Consider the following 19,473-nt stretch of genomic DNA (forward strand, 5'->3'; position numbering starts at 1 on the left):
AAATAAAGTGAAATAGAGTATTAAACCGATTGTATTTTTATGCAAATAAGAGAGCAGCACATTCATACACAACAAGCCATCTGCTATGTTTGCTATAGTTATAGTATTTTGTGCATAATTCTGGCAGAATTATCTTCATGACCTTTTGAGCTTAACATTGATACCACAATATTTCCACAACAAAGCACACATACATAGACAATTAACATACTCTTATAAAAAAAGGTTTCCAAAAGGGTTCTGAGGTTGTCCCCATAGGAGAACCCTGTTTGGTTCCAGGTAGAACTGTTTTGGGTTCCATGTAGAACCCTCTGTGGAAAGGGTTCTACCTGGAACCAAAAGGGTTCTACCTGGAACTAAAAAGGGTTCTTCTTAGGGTTCTCCTACGGGGACAGCTGAAAAACCCTGTAGGCCTGCTACAATGGAAATATGTTCTATCTTGTTTCCCCCATTAACCTTTGCTCGTCTTGTGATAAAACAACAACAATATTTTTAGAGCAAGGCATTATCAATGTTATCTGCTCAGAAATACCCCAAAACACATACCCCATCTATGGAACAACATGCTAGGCTGACCACCAGTGGGTACAGTAATAAACTTAAACAAAGCCACATTTTCAAGTTGCGATGCATTCCAGACCAGTGCAAAAGTGAATCATCTTTCATCCATGGGGCCTAACGGTCTCTGTCTATCTATATCTGAGGTGATCTCTCATAGGAGAGGAAGATCTGCGCTACCACTAAACTCACATAAATACTCTGATCATACAGTGAGGTGAGCCTGATTTAAGGTGCGAGTTAAATCAAGTAGATCGGAGGATCAATCTGAGGATGATCAGGCAGGCTCTTCCTCTGGTGGAGGTTCGACGCGGTACGTCTATCCATCAATCTAACAGGACGCTCTGGAAACAGCAGAGCAACAGGACATCGGATCCCTAGGCATTACTTCTCCTCAGACCACAAAACAACGTGCTGAAAACAACACCCACCGAAGGAATTTGAGCGCTTTCCCAGTAGGATTACATGCCTCCCAATCCTCATGGCACCCTGGCTCTGTGATAAAGCTGATAGTTGGAAAAGAAAGACTCTTCTCAAGCCTCTACGGCCCCATCCAGTGCCCAGTCCCTGACAGCTGCTGAGAAATATGATGCAAATATGCCATTGTGTAACGCAGCAGGATATGAATAACACACGGTACTCTTTGTCAGACATATCCAAACACAGCTTCAAATCGAATCAAATCAAATTGTATTTGTCACATACACCGAATACTACAGTGGAATGCTTACTCACAAGCCCTTAACCAACAATGCAGTTTTAAGAAAAATACCAAAAAAAACTATTAAATAAAAGTAACAAATAATTCAAGAGCAGCAGTAAGGTAAAAATAGCGAGGCTATATACAGGGGGTACCGGTACAGAGTCAATGTGCAGGGGCACCGGTTAGTCGAGGTAATTGAGGTAATATGTACATATGGACTATGTCACTATATTGTAGACAGCCACTATCTGGAGAAAGAATCAAGATACAATATCATATGACTTTCAACAGTTTGTTGAGACACATCTTATGTGGCTATGGTATTACTTTACTCTGGCTTTCTTTCTATATGATATTAACTAAATCAGTGGTGGTCAATAATATCCTAATGTTGACATTTTGTTGCTGTAATAGAAGTACAGACAATTCTACTGTAAATACTTGTAATTTCTAATCCAGAATGGGAGCTTGCCTCGAAAGGATCAACGTAGTAGATATTACATTAGTACATGTAGCATGGTTTCAATTCAGTCCAATGTAGTGATCCTATAACATGGCTAATGTGATTATTGGATAAAAGACAGTTACGAGAAGAGTGAGTTTATCATATTACCAGGATCATGGTATACTGACTGGTACTACAGGGGATTCCTGTCATGTGAGAGAGGAGTTCCTGAAAACAGAAATCTTGATCGTGTTACCTCAGAGTAAAAACGAGAAAAAAAAATGCTAATAGTAAAAAGACTGACATTTCCTAAAAAGGATCAAATTTAATCAAGATCGTCTGCCCAGTGGATTCTATAGGCTCCAGGATATTGGTTCCTCTGACTAGGAATCTGAACATCAGCAGGAAACCAATGCAGAGGGGCATCATAACTGCTTATCAGGGTATACCCAAACACAGAAGAAAAACCCTGCTTCTGATCCTGCTTCTGCTACAGTCGAGAATAAACAAGGCTGCTTTTATCCCTGTGTGTCTCAACATGATGAGCTACGGGCCCCTGCAGAGGTGCAAAGAAGAATTACTTTGAAGTACTACTTAAGTAGTTCTTTGGGGTGTCTGTACTTTACTAGTTATATTGGGTGTCTGTACTTTACTAGTTATATTTCTGACAACTTTTACTTCTACTTCAATACATTCCTATATAAATCATTTACATTTAAGTCATTTAGCAGACGCTCTTATCCAGAGCGACTTACAAATTGGAATGAATGTACATTTTTCTCCATACATTTTCCCTGACACCTAAAAGTACTTGTTATAATTTGAATGCTTTAGAAGGACAGGAAAATAGTCCAATTAATGCCCTTATTAAGAGAACATCCCTGGTCATCCCTACTTCCTCTGCATGTGTTTAAACACACGCTTCGTTTGTAAATAATGTCTGAGTGTTGGAGTGTGCCATTGCCTATCCATAATAAAAAATAAAATGGTGCCATCTGATTTGCTTAAAATAAGGAATTTGAAATTATTTAGACTTTTACTTTTGATACGTACAACACCGTTCAAAAGTTTGGGGTCACTTACACATTTTTTTGTCCATTAAAATAACATCAAATTGATCATAAATACAGTGTAGACATTGTTAATGTTGTAAATGACTATTATAGCTGGAAACAGCAGATTTTTTATGGAATATCTACATAGGCGTACAGAGACCCATTATCAGCAACCGTCACTCCTGTGTTCCAATGGCACGTTGCTAATCCAAGTTTATCATTTTAAAAGCCTAACTGATCATTAGAAAACCCTTTTACAATTATATTAGAACAGCTGAAAACTGTTGTGCTAATTAAAGAAGCAATAAAACTGGACTTCTTTAGACCAGTTGAGTATCTGGAGCATCAGAATTTGTGTGTTTGATTACAGGCTCAAAATGGCCAGAAACAAAGACCTTTCTTCTGAAACTCATCAGTCTATTCTTGTTCTGAAAAATGAAGGCTATTCCATGTGAGAAATTGCCAAGAAACTGAAGATCTCGTACAACGCTGTGTACTACTCCCTTCACAGAACAGCGCAAACTGGTTCTAACCAGAATAGAAAGACGAGTGGGAGGCCCCAGTTCACAACTGAGCAAGAGTACAAGTACATTAGAGTGTCTAGTTTGAGAAACAGACACCTCACAAGTCCTCAACTGGCAGCTTCCTTAAATAGTACCCACAAAACACCAGTCTCAATGTCAACAGTGAAGAGGCGACTGCGGGATGCTGGCCTTCTAGGCAGTGTTCCTCTGTCCAGTGTCTGTGTTCTTTTGCCCATCTTAATCTTTTATTTTTATTGGCCAGTCTGAGATATGGCTTTTTCTTTGCAACTTTGCCTAGAAGGCCAGCATCCCGGAGTCGCCTCTTCACTGTTGACTTTGAGACTGGTGTTTTGCAGATACTACTTAATGAAGCTGCCAGTTGAGAACTTGTGAGGCGTCTGTTTCTCAAACTAGGCACTCTAATGTACTTGTCCTCCGATAATTTTAGACTTTTACTCAAGTAGTATTTTACTGGGTGACTTTCACTTTTACTTGAGTCATTTTCTATTAAGGTATCTTTACGTTTACTCAAGTATGACAATTGGGTACTTTTTCCACCACTGTCCCCTGGTTAGGGATTTAGGAGAGGAAGCTTCCTTGGTGCAAAATATATAGACAGCTAGATTTAGGCGACTTAGGGGAGGTTGTGCGCTTGGCTGTGTTGCCGTGCAAGGTCAGGCTTCACTAACCCCGCCGTCGGCATTGTTGGACCTTGCGTTGCTGCGATTGAAGGCGTGTGCAGGGTCTTTGTGGTACACCTTCAGACAGCAGCCAGGTGTGATATTTCTGGAAAGAAGAAAGACACGTCAAAGTTACACTGGTTGAAGTAAACACAGGTCGTCGCCATCTAACAGCGAACTCCACTCCACTGTATAACTGGAAACCCTTCCGGTACTATATTCATCAGTCTACTGTAGTGTCTGTGCAGATTAGGGTGTGGTCAAGACAGACACCCTGTTATCAGCAGCACACGCTCAGACATTGGCCTCCTCTCTAATTTCCTCAACAATACCACGTTTAATGCCTCCCTGCCTAAACTGAAAGAGCAGGAGGTGGAGTATTATTCATGCAGCGCTTTGGACGCTGAAATGCCAAAGTAGAGACAAAATGAATTGCAAGCCTCCCCTGTAATTTTAAGATCCATACTAAAAGATGGATTGTTTTAACAGCATAGATAGGACATAATTTACTCTATTACTATATAGTAGTATACATGGTGCTGTACACAAATCTTGACAATCCCTTTTTTGCCCAACCTCAACATAGAGTAGCATTAGGTAGTATCATATTACTGTACCCTGTAATCCTTCCAGTGTTGCACTATAGACTAGCATAACATGCTTATTGGAGGGGAAAAGTCATTAAAAAAAGTAAAGTCATAAATATAGCGAGATGAACTCACCTGACATCAGTTAGCTCGTAGTATATATTTCTTGTGTCATCCTTGATGTAGACGGCCACACTGGGAGACTCCAGCATCTTTATGGTGAGCTGATGGGGGAAGGCACTCACAAACAGAGCCCTGACGGTGTCTCCACTGGTGATTTCATTGGGCATCCGGATCTGCTTGGTCTCCTCTGCGTACTGCAGGTACAGCACCCTGGAGAGGTCAGGGTGAGAGAGTGAGAGTGAGAGTGAGAGTGAGAGTGAGAGTGAGAGAGAGAGAGAGAGAGAGAGAGAGAGAGAGAGAGAGAGAGAGAGAGAGAGAGAGAGAGAGAGAGAGAGAGAGAACATGTGAGTGCTCAAGGAGAGTGATTGTGTGAGAAATTGAGTGATAGAGAAAGCATGTCATCACACACTGAGAGCCTGTGTGACACAGAGCTTGCAAGAAAGACAAGTCCTGACAGCTCCATAGTACCTACCTAGTGATCTGTCCCTGGTCTGGTTGGCAGAGTGGACCACCGGCAGGCTGGCCCGTGCCCGACAGCCCCGGGTGAAGGCAGCAGGACCATCTCCCTCTGACATGGTCTCCTTAGACTCCAGAGAGACCACGGAGAGGTGCTCTAGTTGCTCCCCTACACCGGGCGGGGGGCTGACAGAATGCGGGGGGCTCCTGACCTGGAGAGGCAGAAGGAGAAATGAAAAATTGAGGATCAGTCACCAGCACACACTCACTAAAATCCTGTAGTCAAAGATGTGGTGTATTCAACCTTAAGCAATGTCTACTTCCACTGCATGACTGTGAAACATGCACAGACACACACACAGTAAGTCTTTAAGTCAACTACAAATTTGAAATTCTTGCAACAAAAACCCCCCCAGATATAATCACGTGTGATGTGAATGTGTCCCTGATGCATCCTGCATCTGTAGCGGGACTTTTGGGGACATCTGCAACCTGATACACACACACACACACACACACTGAGTCACTCACTGCATTTACATTTTATGCTTGGCACTGACTGGGCTATGGTGACACACTGGTGAATAACCACCTCAGGCAGCTCTATGGATCAGAGCGCCCTGTCCACTTCACTTTTTATTTTATTTTTTATAATATGTTTATTATTTTACAATAAAAAATCAAATAAAAAAGACAGCAATACTAACAATGACATTCATTGTACTGATGAATGGGATGGCCAATTTAGAGGACAAAACAAAACTTAACTCACACATACACAAAATAAAACAAAATCCTATTAGGTGGTACATGTATAAGAAGACAGCATATAGTCATTACAAGCAGTGTAGTTAAGCCAAAAATAGATATTGAGTGGAGTACAGCACAGAGTAGCAGCAGATCGTCAACCCAGTTATGAAGCGGGACTAGACCATTTATCCAGTATCGGCTGCCATATTTTGTAAAACATTGGACTTCTGTTGGAGGTATTGTATCGAATCTTTTCCATATGTATTACATTCCCTAAATCCCGTAACCACATTTCAAAGGTGGGTACAGTCTCCAGTTTCCAAAATTGCAATATGAGCCTTTTGGCTAATACAGTACACAGAGAGACAGCTTTCCCTTCGTGGTTATTCCCATCAATTGTACCAAACAGAGCGGTCAATGGGTCTGGGGCTAGAACTCTATCAAAGGATCGAGATAAATAATCCAAAATGAGAGTGTCCACTTCACTTTGACTGGCATAATAAGCATTACATTACAGAATTACAGAATTTGTTCTTGACTGACTTGCCTAGTTAAATAAAGGTTCCATTTTTTTTAAATAAAAAAATAACAAAAGTGGGAGTAAAACACACTTCTACACCTGCATTGCTTGCTGTTTGGGGTTTTAGGCTGGGTTTCTGTACAGCACTTTGAGATATCAGCTGATGTACGAAGGGCTATATAAATACATTTGATTTGATTTGATTTAAAACCATGTATCACACATAATAACTACAGACAGGTACAGTGTAACTACAGTGTAATGACAGGTTCACATTGTGATAGTGCTTACAGCTTGTACAATAATGCAACAAAGTAAATGTAGCACATTGTAGCTAGTACATGTTAAAGCCAGTGTCACTAAAGTGGGACTCACCGATCTGATTATTAAAGCTTGTAAAAGGTCCCCTCTAGAAGGACCTTGCCATTTCTGAGGGGTGAAAACAAAGGCTCCACTTTGTTCAGCTACAAAGCCTCTCAGACCAAGATGGACTCAGCCTGTCAAGAGTTCATTAGAACAAAACACTTCCATGTGTGCCCCCAAAACATATGGACCCCATCTACAATTGCATACCTTTCCACCATAAGGTAGCACTCAGTTACTATTCAAGATGTTACTAATAGTGAAGTGGGGAGAACGCAGCACAGTGAGCCCACTAAGGGAAGAAAGCTGGGTCCAAGCATTAGTTTGCTCAAATGGCCCACTTTGATCTCCTCTAATCAGTGGCAGAAGCACGGGCTTCTGAGAGACCAGACCATGATCCATCTGCTTTGGTGAGATGCCAGGTCCTTGAATGCAATTGTAAAAACGTTTTATCCTCAACCCCTCCCTTTTAGTGCAAACCACTAGAATGATCACACTGGGTAACAGGTGGATGATTTTAGTCCCACAGCAATGTTGACTTTCCCACATAAGAAGACGGCTATGGTTACACTGCTCAATTTTTGGACTTTATAATATGTACCCATTGACTCTTGAACATAATTTATAAATGCCTTATGAGCTTAGTTCAACTGTGGTACCTGTTTTACTCCAATGTTTGTAAACAAAGTAAATATAGACAAACGAGACTCAAAACATGGTTAAAACTATAATTAGTATATCACGGATGGTCAGTCCTTGCATCCATAGCTCTGTCTATTAATTGTAAGAGCGGTTACATTTGTACAGCCTCATCCCTCAGCTTTTAACGAAACAATGGCGGGCAGCCAATCAGCAGCTGAAACAATTAATGCAAATATACAGTGATGTGCTTGGGGTGTATTTGTATTTATTATAGATCCCCATTAGCTGCTGCTACTCTTCCTGGGGTCCAGCAAAATTAAGGCAGTTATACAATACAGGCGCTAGACTAAATTGAAATGGGGGAAAAATACAAAATACAAAATAATAGATCTACGCTACTGGTAGCAAATGCTACATTGACTAGGAAATGTGTAGGGCAGGCCATTGCGGGTATCTGTTATCCTCATATCGAACAAGTTTTACGTTAATCTGCAAACCACCAACAAGCTATCACTAGCCTACTGTAAAAACATATGCACTATACCTACTATAATTGCACAACTAATAGTAAAGTAGGTAAAGTAGTCTTATGTACTTTCAATGATAAATTACCTGAACGTAAATATCAAAGCCTCATTCAGAAACGATTAACATCCATCTTTAAAATGTCGACTCTTGATTTGAAATGTGTCAAGGTGAGAGCGCGCTACATGCGATGCGCCCTTCTACTTAATTCCGAACAAAATAGGAGGCTTCTTTCGCAATGACTCCAACAAAACGGCGTTCGTTTGTAAAATGAGCTCTCCTTGAACTTGCACTTCCATGAAGTGGCCATGGAAACAAACCCCACCTAGCCCACATGCGGGTCTGGATTTACCCGTCAAACTTGCAGAACAGTCAAAGTTTATTTTTACCACATGGGAGAGTGCATGACGGCACCTCCCCCCTGACGCGGCAACGGTTATGTATACAGACAGAGCGTCTGCTATTTCAGGTAGGATGGACAATAGGCTAATCCTATGGTCCATTCTTTATGCTGTTTATGCTGTCAGTACTGAGAATGTTTATTCCCCTGTCTATTTACATAATTTACATGCAGGGAAATCAGAACCAACACATTTTTTTGTAACATATTCACTTACATCTCTGAGGCGATCCTGATGGCCCATGAGGTGGTCCTGATGGCCCATGATGACAGCAGCATGGTGAGGATACCTCTGCTTCAGGTGCTCCAGGAACACCTCTTTCTTCCTCTCTATGTCAGCGTGCTGCATGGTCAGGGGGTCCCTGGTGCTGCGGTGCCCTTGCCCTCCGATGGTGTACCTCCTGGGGACAGTGCTAGGGGAGTGTGGCTCAGAGTGGTGGTTCTGGTTCTCTAGGTTCTGATGTCTGTGGAGGCGCTTTACATCCTCAGGTGATGACAGTCTTCGGTTGTTGTTTCCTGACTCTATTGGTAAAACAGATATTAAATATGAAGATATCTGGATTGAAACACACCAAACACATTATGTTGTTATGAAGGTAAAAAAACAACATCAACCATTCTTACATGGATTCTGACACATGCTCACTAATATATATATATCTACCCCTGGATTGTTAATTGGACTCATTCTGTGATTTCTTGATTTCCTGTTTCAATTTTTGATTATTTGTGTATTTGTGAGCCATTCTACTGTTGGAGCTCGTAGCATACAGTGGGGCAAAAAAGTATTTAGTCAGCCACCAATTGTCCAAGTTCTCCCACTTAAAAAGATGATAGAGGCCTGTAATTTTCATCATAGGTACACTTCAACTATGACAGACAAAATGAGATTTTCTTTCTCCAGAAAATCACATTGTAGGATTTTTAATGAATTTATTTGCAAATTATGGTGGAAAATAAGTATTTGGTCAATAACAAAAGTTTATCTCAATACTTTGTTATATACCCTTGGTTGGCAATGACAAGGTCAAACGTTTTCTGTAAATCTTTGCAAGGTTTTCACACACTGTTGCTGGTATTTTGGCCCATTCCCTCATGCAGATCTCCCCCCAGAGCAGTGATGTTTTGGGGCTGTTGCTGGGCAACATGGACTTTCAACTCCCTCCAAAGATTTTCTATGGGGTTGAGATCTGGAGACTGGCTAGACTACTCCAGGACCTTGAAATGCTTCTTACGAAGCCACTCCTTCGTTGCCCGGGCGGTGTGTTTGGGATCATTGTCATGCTGAAAGACCCAGCCACGTTTCATCTTCAATGTCCTTGCTGATGGAAGGAGGTTATCACTCAAAATCTCACGATACATGGCCCCATTCATTCTTTCCTTTACACGGATCAGTCGTCCTGGTCCCTTAGCAGAAAAACAGCTCCAAAGCATGATGTTTCCACCCCCATGCTTCACAGTAGGTATGGTGTTCTTTGGATGCAACTCAGCATTTTTTATCCTCCAAACACGACGAGTTGAGTTTTTACAAAAAAGTTATAATTTGGTTTCATCTGACCATATGACATTATCCCAATATTCTTCGGGATCATCCAAATGCTCTCTAGCAAACTTCAGACGGGCCTGGACATGTACTTGCTTAAGCAGGGGGACAAGTCTGGCACTGCAGGATTTGAGTCCCTGGCAGCATAGTGTGTTACTGATGGTAGGCTTTGTTACTTTGGTCCCAGCTCTCTGCAGGTCATTCACTAGGTCCCCCCGAGTAGTTCTGGGAGTTTTGCTCACCGTTCTTGTGATAATTTTGACCCCACGGGGTGAGATCTTGCGTGGAGCTCCAGATCGAGGGAGATTATCAGTCGTCTTGTATGTCTTCCATTTCCTAATAATTGCTTCCACAGTTGATTTCTTCAAACCAAGCTGCTTACCTATTGCAGATTCAGTCTTCCCAGCCTGGTGCAGGTCTACAATTTTGTTCCTGGTGTCCTTTGACAGCACTTTGGTCTTGTCCATAGTGGAGTTTGTAGTGTGACTGTTTGAGGTTGTGGACAGGTGTCTTTTATACTGATAACAAGTTCAAACAGGTGCCATTAATACAGGTAACGAGTGGAGGACAGAGGAGTCTCTTAAAGAAGAAGTTACAGGTCTGTGAGAGCCAGAAATCTAGCTTGTTTGTAGGTGACCAATACTTATTTTCCACCATAATTTGCAAATAAATTCATTAAAAATCCTACAATGTGATTTTCTAGATTTTCTTTCTCATTTTGTCTGTCATAGTTGAAGTTTACATATGATGAAAATTACAGGCCTCTCTCATTCTTTTAAGTGGGAGAACTTGCACAATTGGTGGCTGACTAAATACTTTTTTCCCCACTGTAAGCATTTCATTGCACTTGCTATAACACCTGCAAATCTGTGTAACCAACCAATTAACTTTGATTTGATTTTGATGATCATGCATGATGTGTACAACAGTATTTAACGTGATGAGTAATCATAGCTGTCTTGTTCCATGAACCTTCAGAAAGTTGTTTTGTCCTGAAAAATTCAATGGGTGACAGTCTAAGCTGCACTCATCTCCGGTCATGAGTTCAAAACTCAGCACATTTGTTTATTCATGCAGCGAGCACACGAATACAAAAGCAACATTAACTGTCCCTGTATACTGTATTCAAAGATGCAGTACAGACCACTTCAGCATTGGTATGTATATATGTTACCTAAATTACCTCCATCAGCAAGAAGCCTGAAGATGCACAACACATAACTCTGAACTCAGGCATGTGCCTTACTACATATGTTGTAAATCCAGAAATGTGGATAGAAAAAGAAAACATTTGACTATGTATGGCTTAAGAATGATAAGGCTACCATGGAGTTTGATTTTATGAAAGGTGTTATCACCTAAACATTTTGAATATGAGGGCTTAGAATCTCAAAACAGGCAGCCCCAATGAGAGAGCAGTGCTAATCCACTTTATTCATTATATCACTCAGTGTTGATTTAGTCTGGAGTCAGACTGTCTGTAGGCAGAGCCCTACCTGTTTTGCAAGACATTCATTTGTGTCACATATCAGTTTGCAAACAATGTAAAACAAAAATAAAATACTTGAGATAATAAAGCCGCATACAAATGTGGTCTTTCGTGAGTAAGGTAGCTCCAAAATGCAGGTGTTTTAGCCTAGCTCAGTGCTTTTTGTGGTAAAAGGTCAGCCAGCCAAAATACATAGCAGAGGCATTGATAATCTTCTTTAGTTGCGCCGTGATTGGCTCAGTGTTCTGTCACTCATGGGGACAAAACGTCACCGCAGAAACTACAGGGCAAGCTAGGCAGTTCAAGCACTCTTGGGTGCTGCCATAGATTTACAATAGAAGTGCCCATCCAGGAAGGCTCAAGGTCATTGGCTGCAGATAATATGACCTCCAATCACATTATATCTACCATAGCTTTGATTGGACTGATCATGTCAACATCATACTTTCACAATCTTAGCTAGCAAGCTAAACAAGCAATTATCATCATGAATCACATTGACAATCTACTGGCAAATAATTTTCAATCCTTGCCAGATGAAGAGAAGTTATGAGTAAAATGTATCTGTGCTTATTGTCAATTGGACATAAACATTACACAACAAGTCGGAAATCGCAAATTCAACAATGAAGGGTTTGGAAGGAAACAATGGCTAACTGCAAGCAATCACTATATTGCTTCCCCTGATTGCTATTTGGTGGAGAGGGTATGTGGTCCAAGTCTGGGTTTAAGGATTTAAAACGTGTCTGAAAGGGTCGCTTTTCCAAGCTTAAAGGATAAACATTCACACGCAGCATTATAAACAACTGGAAACTCTGAACTGGGAAATCTTAGACTTCAGTGCTTTCAAGACAACTGTGAAAGAAAAAAAACTTGGACTGGGAAAATTCCGTCTCGGAATTCCAAGTCGGGAACTCTGTTCTTTTTCTAGAGCTCCGATCTGAAGATCACTGACGACATGGTTCGACTTTGTTTTTTTCCGAGTTCCCAGTTGTCTTGAAAGCACCAGATAATCTAAGACTTTGATGACAAAGTTTGCACACAAGAAGGACCGCCGCGCCACTTTCAACTGAGCACAGTACAACAACGGTGAGTCCAAAAATATGTGTTGTATTCTGCTAAATGAATTATGCCAGGGTGATCAGTAGCTAATAAAGAAAGACTAAGTGTATGTTGTGTAGCAAACTGTTAGCAGCCCATGTGTCTTAACCTAAGAATTTGGTCCCTTTCCCCCTCAGAATTTATCCTACGGTTTTGACTTGGTGTACAGGGAGAGTACAGTAAGATTAACATGTGTTATCAATTTTGTCGCTGTACATTTCAAAAGTGATGAATAAGTATTTATATCGACCGCTCGCTCATTAAAGTTTTAATCTAAATGACGGTTTATTAAATTACGGCCTTATGCCGTGGTTTGTACATCTCAATTGTTATATTGCTTACAGTGCCTTCGGAAAGTATTCAGACCCATTGACTTTTTCAACATTTTGTTACATTACAGGCTTATTCTAAAATGGATTCATCAATCTACACAGAATACTCTATAATGACAAAGTGAAAACACATTTAAAAAAAACAGAAAAAAATACCTTATTTACATAAGTATTCAGACCTTTTGCTATGAGACTCAAAAATGTATATTAGGTGCATCCTATTTCCATAGATTATTCTTAAGATGCTTCTACAACTTGATTGGAGTCCACCTGTGGTAAATGCAATTGAATGGGCATGATTTGGAAAGACACACACCTGTCTATATAAGGTCCCACATTTGACAGTGCATGTCAGAGCAAAAACCAAGCCATGAGGTCGAAGGAATTGTCCGTAGATCTCCGAGACAGGATTGTGTTGAGGCAAAGATCTGGGGAAGGGTACCAAAACATTTCTGCAGCTTTGAAGATCCCCAAGAACACAGTGGCCTCCATAATTCTTAAATGGAAGAAGTTTGGAACCACCAAGACTCATCCAAGAGCTGGCCGCCTTGACAAACTGAGCAATCGGGGGTGAAGGGCCTTGATCAGGGAGGTGACCAAGAACCCGATGGTCACTCTGGCAGAGCTCTAGATTTTCTCTGTGGATATTGGAGAACCTTCCAGAAGGACAACCATCTCTGCAGCACTCCACAAAAATCTCTGCAGCACTCCACAGTATTATGATATGCAATGGTCAATATGCCACGTTCATTGGTTGTGAGTTGACAAAATGTGAATGCAATAGGTTTACTTATCAATAGCAAATATCCTTCTTATGATTGAGTAAAAACGGAACACTTGCCCTACATCAGGCATTCGACTTTGGAACGTCTCTAGAGAGATTGTTGTAAGGTAGATAACATTCTGTTATTGCAGGCTGTGTAGGTGAGCAGTTTGACAAAATGATAAATATACTTACAATGCTTTAAATGCTTTAATCAGAACATGCAAAAGCTGTGTTTACTTCATCCTGACTAATGACTAATGCCCTGTCCACATTATTGTGTAGTATTTAGCACAACTTCAGGCAAAGAATGCTGTGAAACATTGAAGTTGACATTTTAAGTGGACCTAAAGGTATGCCTTTGATGAAGGCCATTTTGGTTAAGCAGAAATGACTTTTAGAATTCTGCTAGAAGGGCGGAGTGTGCGTGCGCGGGTTGTACGGGAGATGATGTCACAGGAAACAAGTGGCATAGATTTACACAAAGCTGCAGTGTTGTAAGAACATACCTGTTGTAGTATAATTGCAAATCTTATATAGGAAAGAATTCAATGATGGGACAAAAGCATCACCAAGAGAAGACTCTTATAGGTTATGTTCAACATATATTTCCTTCCTGCTCTAAACAATGCCTATCCAACGAGAAAGCCATCCCTCGTTGGTTAAGGCTCTGCTGGAAAACAGACTCCCATATGCATGTGATGTTTGCTGGGAGATGATTGCTATCTTTCCAATCTAACACAGGCAGCCCGAAAGCAGTAATCAGCCAAGTCCGGAGCAAGTCCGGAAATGGTCCCCTAACCTTTTCAGATTTTAAACAAAGGGTATACAAGCAGCATAGCCCAGAGGATGTCCTCTACCCAGCATGGAGGAAAAATACATCAACAAAGGGTGTGACACAGACTAAGTTCATGGAGGGTCCTTCTTTGATTCCAGAGGAAAGCTGGGCTTGTAACCAGAATATAGCTAATTCAGGTCCTCTCTACAACAGCTTTTCTAATTTCAACCCAGTTAGATATCAACTGTGTGTGAGTTTAAATCAGCAAGACGTCCTATTATAGTCAGGTTATAAAGGAAGAAAGCATGAGACAGGAGGCAGAGACAGTGGCATGTCAGAGACCCATGTACACGTACGAGTCCTGTTGTAGTGAAGCTGGACTATTTACCTTACTGGAATTAGGTAAGAGGAGCCAAGGGCGAGAGGGAACCCATTCTGGCATGTGCAATGTGCTGTGAAGCCTCCTCAGGAGGAGGGCGGGGAAGGCAGGGATGCACATGTACACAGCTGTTGAGAATTTCACCCAAGTGCTTCTATCTTGGATTTGAAACCTATTCATTGTTGATTTATCATAACCAGTTAAATAGGCAGGAATATTTTTTTTCTGCTGTATCATTTGAGTGCACAGTAGCTCCTAAACCCAAAATAGACCCTAGGTCAGTTGGTATCAAGTTATTCACCTGTTATTCACTAGGGGGTGTGTGCTGTATCAAATCTCAGCTCACATGATGTTATTACTTCGATGTGCAGCTGCTTGAAGAAACAAAATACGATACAGAAAGTCCACACATAGCCTAATATAATCTGACACTATAGTGTATAGTATGTAATTCTGGATTATAGCCCAGACCTACAGTTCATCATGATGTAGTCATAGTTGTCAGGAAATATGCTTAGTGTTTGTTGTAAGACTTAAACACTTCAGAGTTCAGACATCTTCTCTGCTGACTAATTGATGAGTTTACGAGAAATGGGTTTGTAATCCACTTATGTAATAGCGTTTTATATAGTAATACCACTCGAGAACCTTGTCCTCCCCCTTGTCTTTTATCCTGTTTCAAATATTTAAGCTTAGCGGTCCCCACTTGAGAGTGTTTAATTAGGCTAAAACTGGGTGTTAGTCAGCTAATACTTGGAATATTATTAAGTATCTCTATAACTATAGCAACCTCTGGCTGCTGCTTTTGTTCAGGTTTAGTTTACTGGTGATTCCTCAATGACACCTTGGATAATTATTCCCTAACATGACAGTGACAGTATCAAAACACATCCACCAGAAGAATATTGCACAGACCACACGCAGCAAGAGACGAATCAGCAGAGAAAGTAAAATCATGAAAAGAACATTTAGTCTTCACCACGATTATATGACGCTACGGCCTTACCTCTTCTCCCTCTCCAGTGATGTTTGATGTCATGATACTCCATTACTTTGTGCCCTATTCTCTTAAACAATATGAAGTCTACATTGACAGAGCACACGGTGTTCAGGTCTTTCTGTTGTGTAAGTACATACATGGAAAGTTATGGTTAAAACGTGTCTGTGTGTGTTCCTGAGGAAGCTCCATTGCAAAGCTGTCCTCACTTTTTCCAGACACCTTTTTTTCCAGCCCTTGCCTGCGTGTTGGAGAATACTTGGCTGAACCAATTAATATAGAGTTGAAGTCGGAAGTTTACATACACTTAGGTTGGAGTCATTAAAACTCGTTTTCAACCACTCCACAAATTTCTTGTTAACAATCTATAGTTTTGGCAAGTCAGTTAGGACATCTACTTTGCGCCTGGCACAAGTAATTTTCCATCAATTGTTTACAGACAGATTTCACTTATAATTCACTGTATCACAATTCCAGTGGGTCAGAAGTGTACATGCACTAAGTTGACTGTGCCTTCCAGAAAATTATGTCATGGCTTTAGAAGCTTCTGATAGGCTAATTGACATCATTTGAGTCAATTAGAGGTGTACCTGTGGGTGTATTTCAAGGCCTACCTTCAAAATTAGTGCCTCTTTGCTTGACATCATGGAAAAATCAAAAGCCAAGACATTGTAGACCTTCACAAGTCTGGTTCATCCTTGGGACCAATTTCCAAACGCCTGAAGGTACCACATTCATATGTACAAACAATAGTATGCAAGCATAAACACCATGGGACCATGCAGCCGTCATACCGCTCAGGAAGAAGACGTGTTCTGTCTCCTAGAGATGAATGTACTTTGGTGCGAAAAGTGCAAATCAATCCCAGAACAATAGCAAAGGACCTTGTGAAGATGCTGGAGGAAACAGGTACAAAGTAGCTATATCCACAGTAAAACGAGTCCTATATCGACCTAACCGAAATGGTCGCTCAGCATTGAAGAAGCCACTGCTCCAAAACCACCATAGAAAACCCAGACTACGGTTTGCATCTGTACATGAGGACAAAGATCACACTTTTTGGAGAAATGTCCTCTGGTCTGATGAAACAAAAATAGAAATGCTTGGCCATAATGACCATTGTTATGTTTGGAGAAAAAAGGGCAAGGCTTGCAAACCGAAGAACACCATCCCAACCGTGAAGCACTGGGGTGGTAGCATCATGTTGTGGGGGTGCATTGCTGCAGGAGAGACTGGTGCCCTTCACAAAACAGATGGCATCATGAGGAATTTAAAATTATTCAGATATTATGCAGATATATTGAAGCAACATCTCAAGACATCAGTCAGGAAGTTAAAGCTTGGTCGCAAATGGCTCTCCAAATGGACAATGACCCCAGAAGCATACTTCCAAAGTTGTGGCAAAATGGCTTAAGGACAACAAATTCAATGTATTGGAGTGTCCATCACAAGGCCCTGACCTCAATCCCATAGAAAATTTGTGGGCAGAACTGAAAAAGTGTGTGCGAGCAAGGAGGCCTACAAACCTGACTCAGTTACACCAGCTCTATCAGGAGGAATGGGCCAAAATTCACCCAACTTATTGTGGGAAGCTTGTGGAAAACTACCCGAAATGTTTGACTCAAGTTAAACAATTTGGAGGCAATGCTAACAAATACTAATTGAGTGTATGTAAACTCCTAACCCTCTGGGAATGTGATGGAAGAAATAAAAGCTGAAATAATCATTCTCTCTACTATTATTCTGACATTTCACATTCTTTAAATAAAGTGGTGATCCTAACTGACCTAAGACAGGGAATTCTTACTTGGATTAAATGTCAGGAATTGTGAAAAACTGAGTTTAAATGTATTTGGCTAAGGTGTATGTAAACTTCCAACTACAACTGTACATATATTTACAACATAACATGTTCCAGACTTGACTCTTGACTTTTACTTTTTCATGACAAAGCAAAAACAGGTTATCAGAAAATGTCGCTAATACATAAAAAATATAAAATATCACATTTACACAAGTCCTCAGACACTTAACTCAGTACTTTGTTGAAGCACCTTTGTCAGTGATTACAGCTTCGACTCTTCTTGGGTATGACGCTACAAGCTTGCCACACCTGTATTTGGGGAGTTTCTCCCATTCTTCTCTGCAGATCCTCTCAAGCTCTGTCAGGTTGGATGTGGACTGCCGCTACACAGCTATTTTCAGATCTCTCCAGAGATGTTTGATGGGGTTCAAGTCTGAGCTCTGGATGGGCCACACAAGGACATTCAGAGACTTGTCCCGAAGCCACTCCTGCATTGTCTTGTCTGTGTGCTTAGGGTCGTTGTCCTGTTGGAAGGTGAACCTTCGCCCTAGTCTGAGTGCTCTGGAGCAGGTTTTCATCAAGGATCTCTCTGTACTTTGCTCCGCTCATCTTTCCCTCGATCCTAACTAGTCTCACAGTCCCTGCCGTTGAAAAACATCCCCACAGCATGATGCTGCCACCACCATGCTTCACCGTAGGGATGGTGCCAGGGTTCCTCCAGAATTGACACTTGGCATTCAGGCCAAAGAGTTCAATCTTGGTTTCATCAGACCAGAGAATCTTGCTTCTCATTGTCTAAGAGCCCTTTAGGTGCCTTTTAGCTAACTCCATGCGGACTGTGCCTTTACTGAGGAGTGGCTTCCATCTGGCCACCATAAAGGCCTGATTGGTGGAGTGCTGCAGTGATGGTTGTCCTTCTGGAAGGTAATTCCATCTCCACAGATGAATTCTGGAGCTCTGTCAGAGTGATCATACGGTTCTTGGTCACCTCTCTGACCAAGGACCTTCTCCCCCAATTGCTCAGTTTGGCTGTGTGGCCAGCTCTAGGAAGAGTCTTGGTGGTTGTAAACCTCTTCCATTTAAGAATGATGGAGGCCACTGTGTTCTTGGGGACCTTTAATGCTGCAGAAATGTTTTGGTACCCTTCCCCAGATCTTTGCCTTGACACAATCCTGTCTCGGAACTCTAGGTACAATTCCTTCAACCTCATGGCTTGCTTTTTGCTCTGACATGCACTGTGAACTGTGTGTGCCTTTCCAAATCATGTCCAATCAATTGAATTTACCACAGGTGGACTCCAATGAAGTTGTAGAAACATTTCAAGGATGATCAATGGAAACAGAATGCACCTGAGCTCAATTACGTGTCACATAGCAAAGGGTCTGAATACTTATGTAAATAAGTTATTTCTGTTTTTTATTTTAATACCTTTGTAAAAATGTCTAAAAACCTGTTTTCGCTTTGTCATTATGGGTTATTGTGTGTAGATTTTTGCATTTAAAAAAACATGTTTTACAGTAAGGCTGTAATGTAACAAAATGTGTAAAAAGTCAAGGGATCTGAATACTTCCCGAATACACTGTATTTTAGCAATTACATTTACGTTTGATACTTAAATATATTTAAAACCAAATACTTTTCGAATTTACTCAAGTAGTATTTTACTGGGTGATTTTCACTTTTACTTGAGTCATTTTCTAGTAAGGTGTCTTTGCTTTTACTCAAGTGTGACAATTGGGTACTTTTTCCAAGACTGAGCATCAGGCTATGATATTTGATGTGTCACATTTAATATTTGACTGTTCATAAGAACAGAACAAAATTCGACATTATAAAATGTATAATTTCATATAGTAATGCTTTTGCATGGTAAACAAGCTTATATACGTGTGTACTGTATTAGGTTATTTAAAAAGCTCAAATGACTATAATCACATCATCATGATGATTGGAAAT

At 40.9% G+C, this 19,473-nt stretch overlaps 1 protein-coding gene across 1 annotated transcript in view; it reads right to left on the reverse strand.

Moving 5' to 3' along the window:
• Window positions 1-19,473, reverse strand: part of LOC124040665 (sickle tail protein homolog) — a 57,215-nt gene that overhangs the window by 22,728 nt on the left and 15,014 nt on the right. Inside the window, exons 2-5 of the mRNA XM_046357744.1 lie at window positions 8,549-8,853; window positions 5,146-5,343; window positions 4,688-4,884; window positions 3,975-4,071 (exon numbers count right to left, since the gene is read on the reverse strand). Of these exons, the coding sequence (XP_046213700.1) occupies window positions 3,975-4,071; window positions 4,688-4,884; window positions 5,146-5,343; window positions 8,549-8,853 (797 nt within the window). The remainder of the gene's footprint in view (window positions 1-3,974; window positions 4,072-4,687; window positions 4,885-5,145; window positions 5,344-8,548; window positions 8,854-19,473) is intronic.

Source organism: Oncorhynchus gorbuscha, linkage group LG08 (genome assembly GCF_021184085.1).
Source record: "Oncorhynchus gorbuscha isolate QuinsamMale2020 ecotype Even-year linkage group LG08, OgorEven_v1.0, whole genome shotgun sequence".
In the NCBI taxonomy this organism is placed as follows: Eukaryota; Metazoa; Chordata; class Actinopteri; order Salmoniformes; family Salmonidae; genus Oncorhynchus; species Oncorhynchus gorbuscha.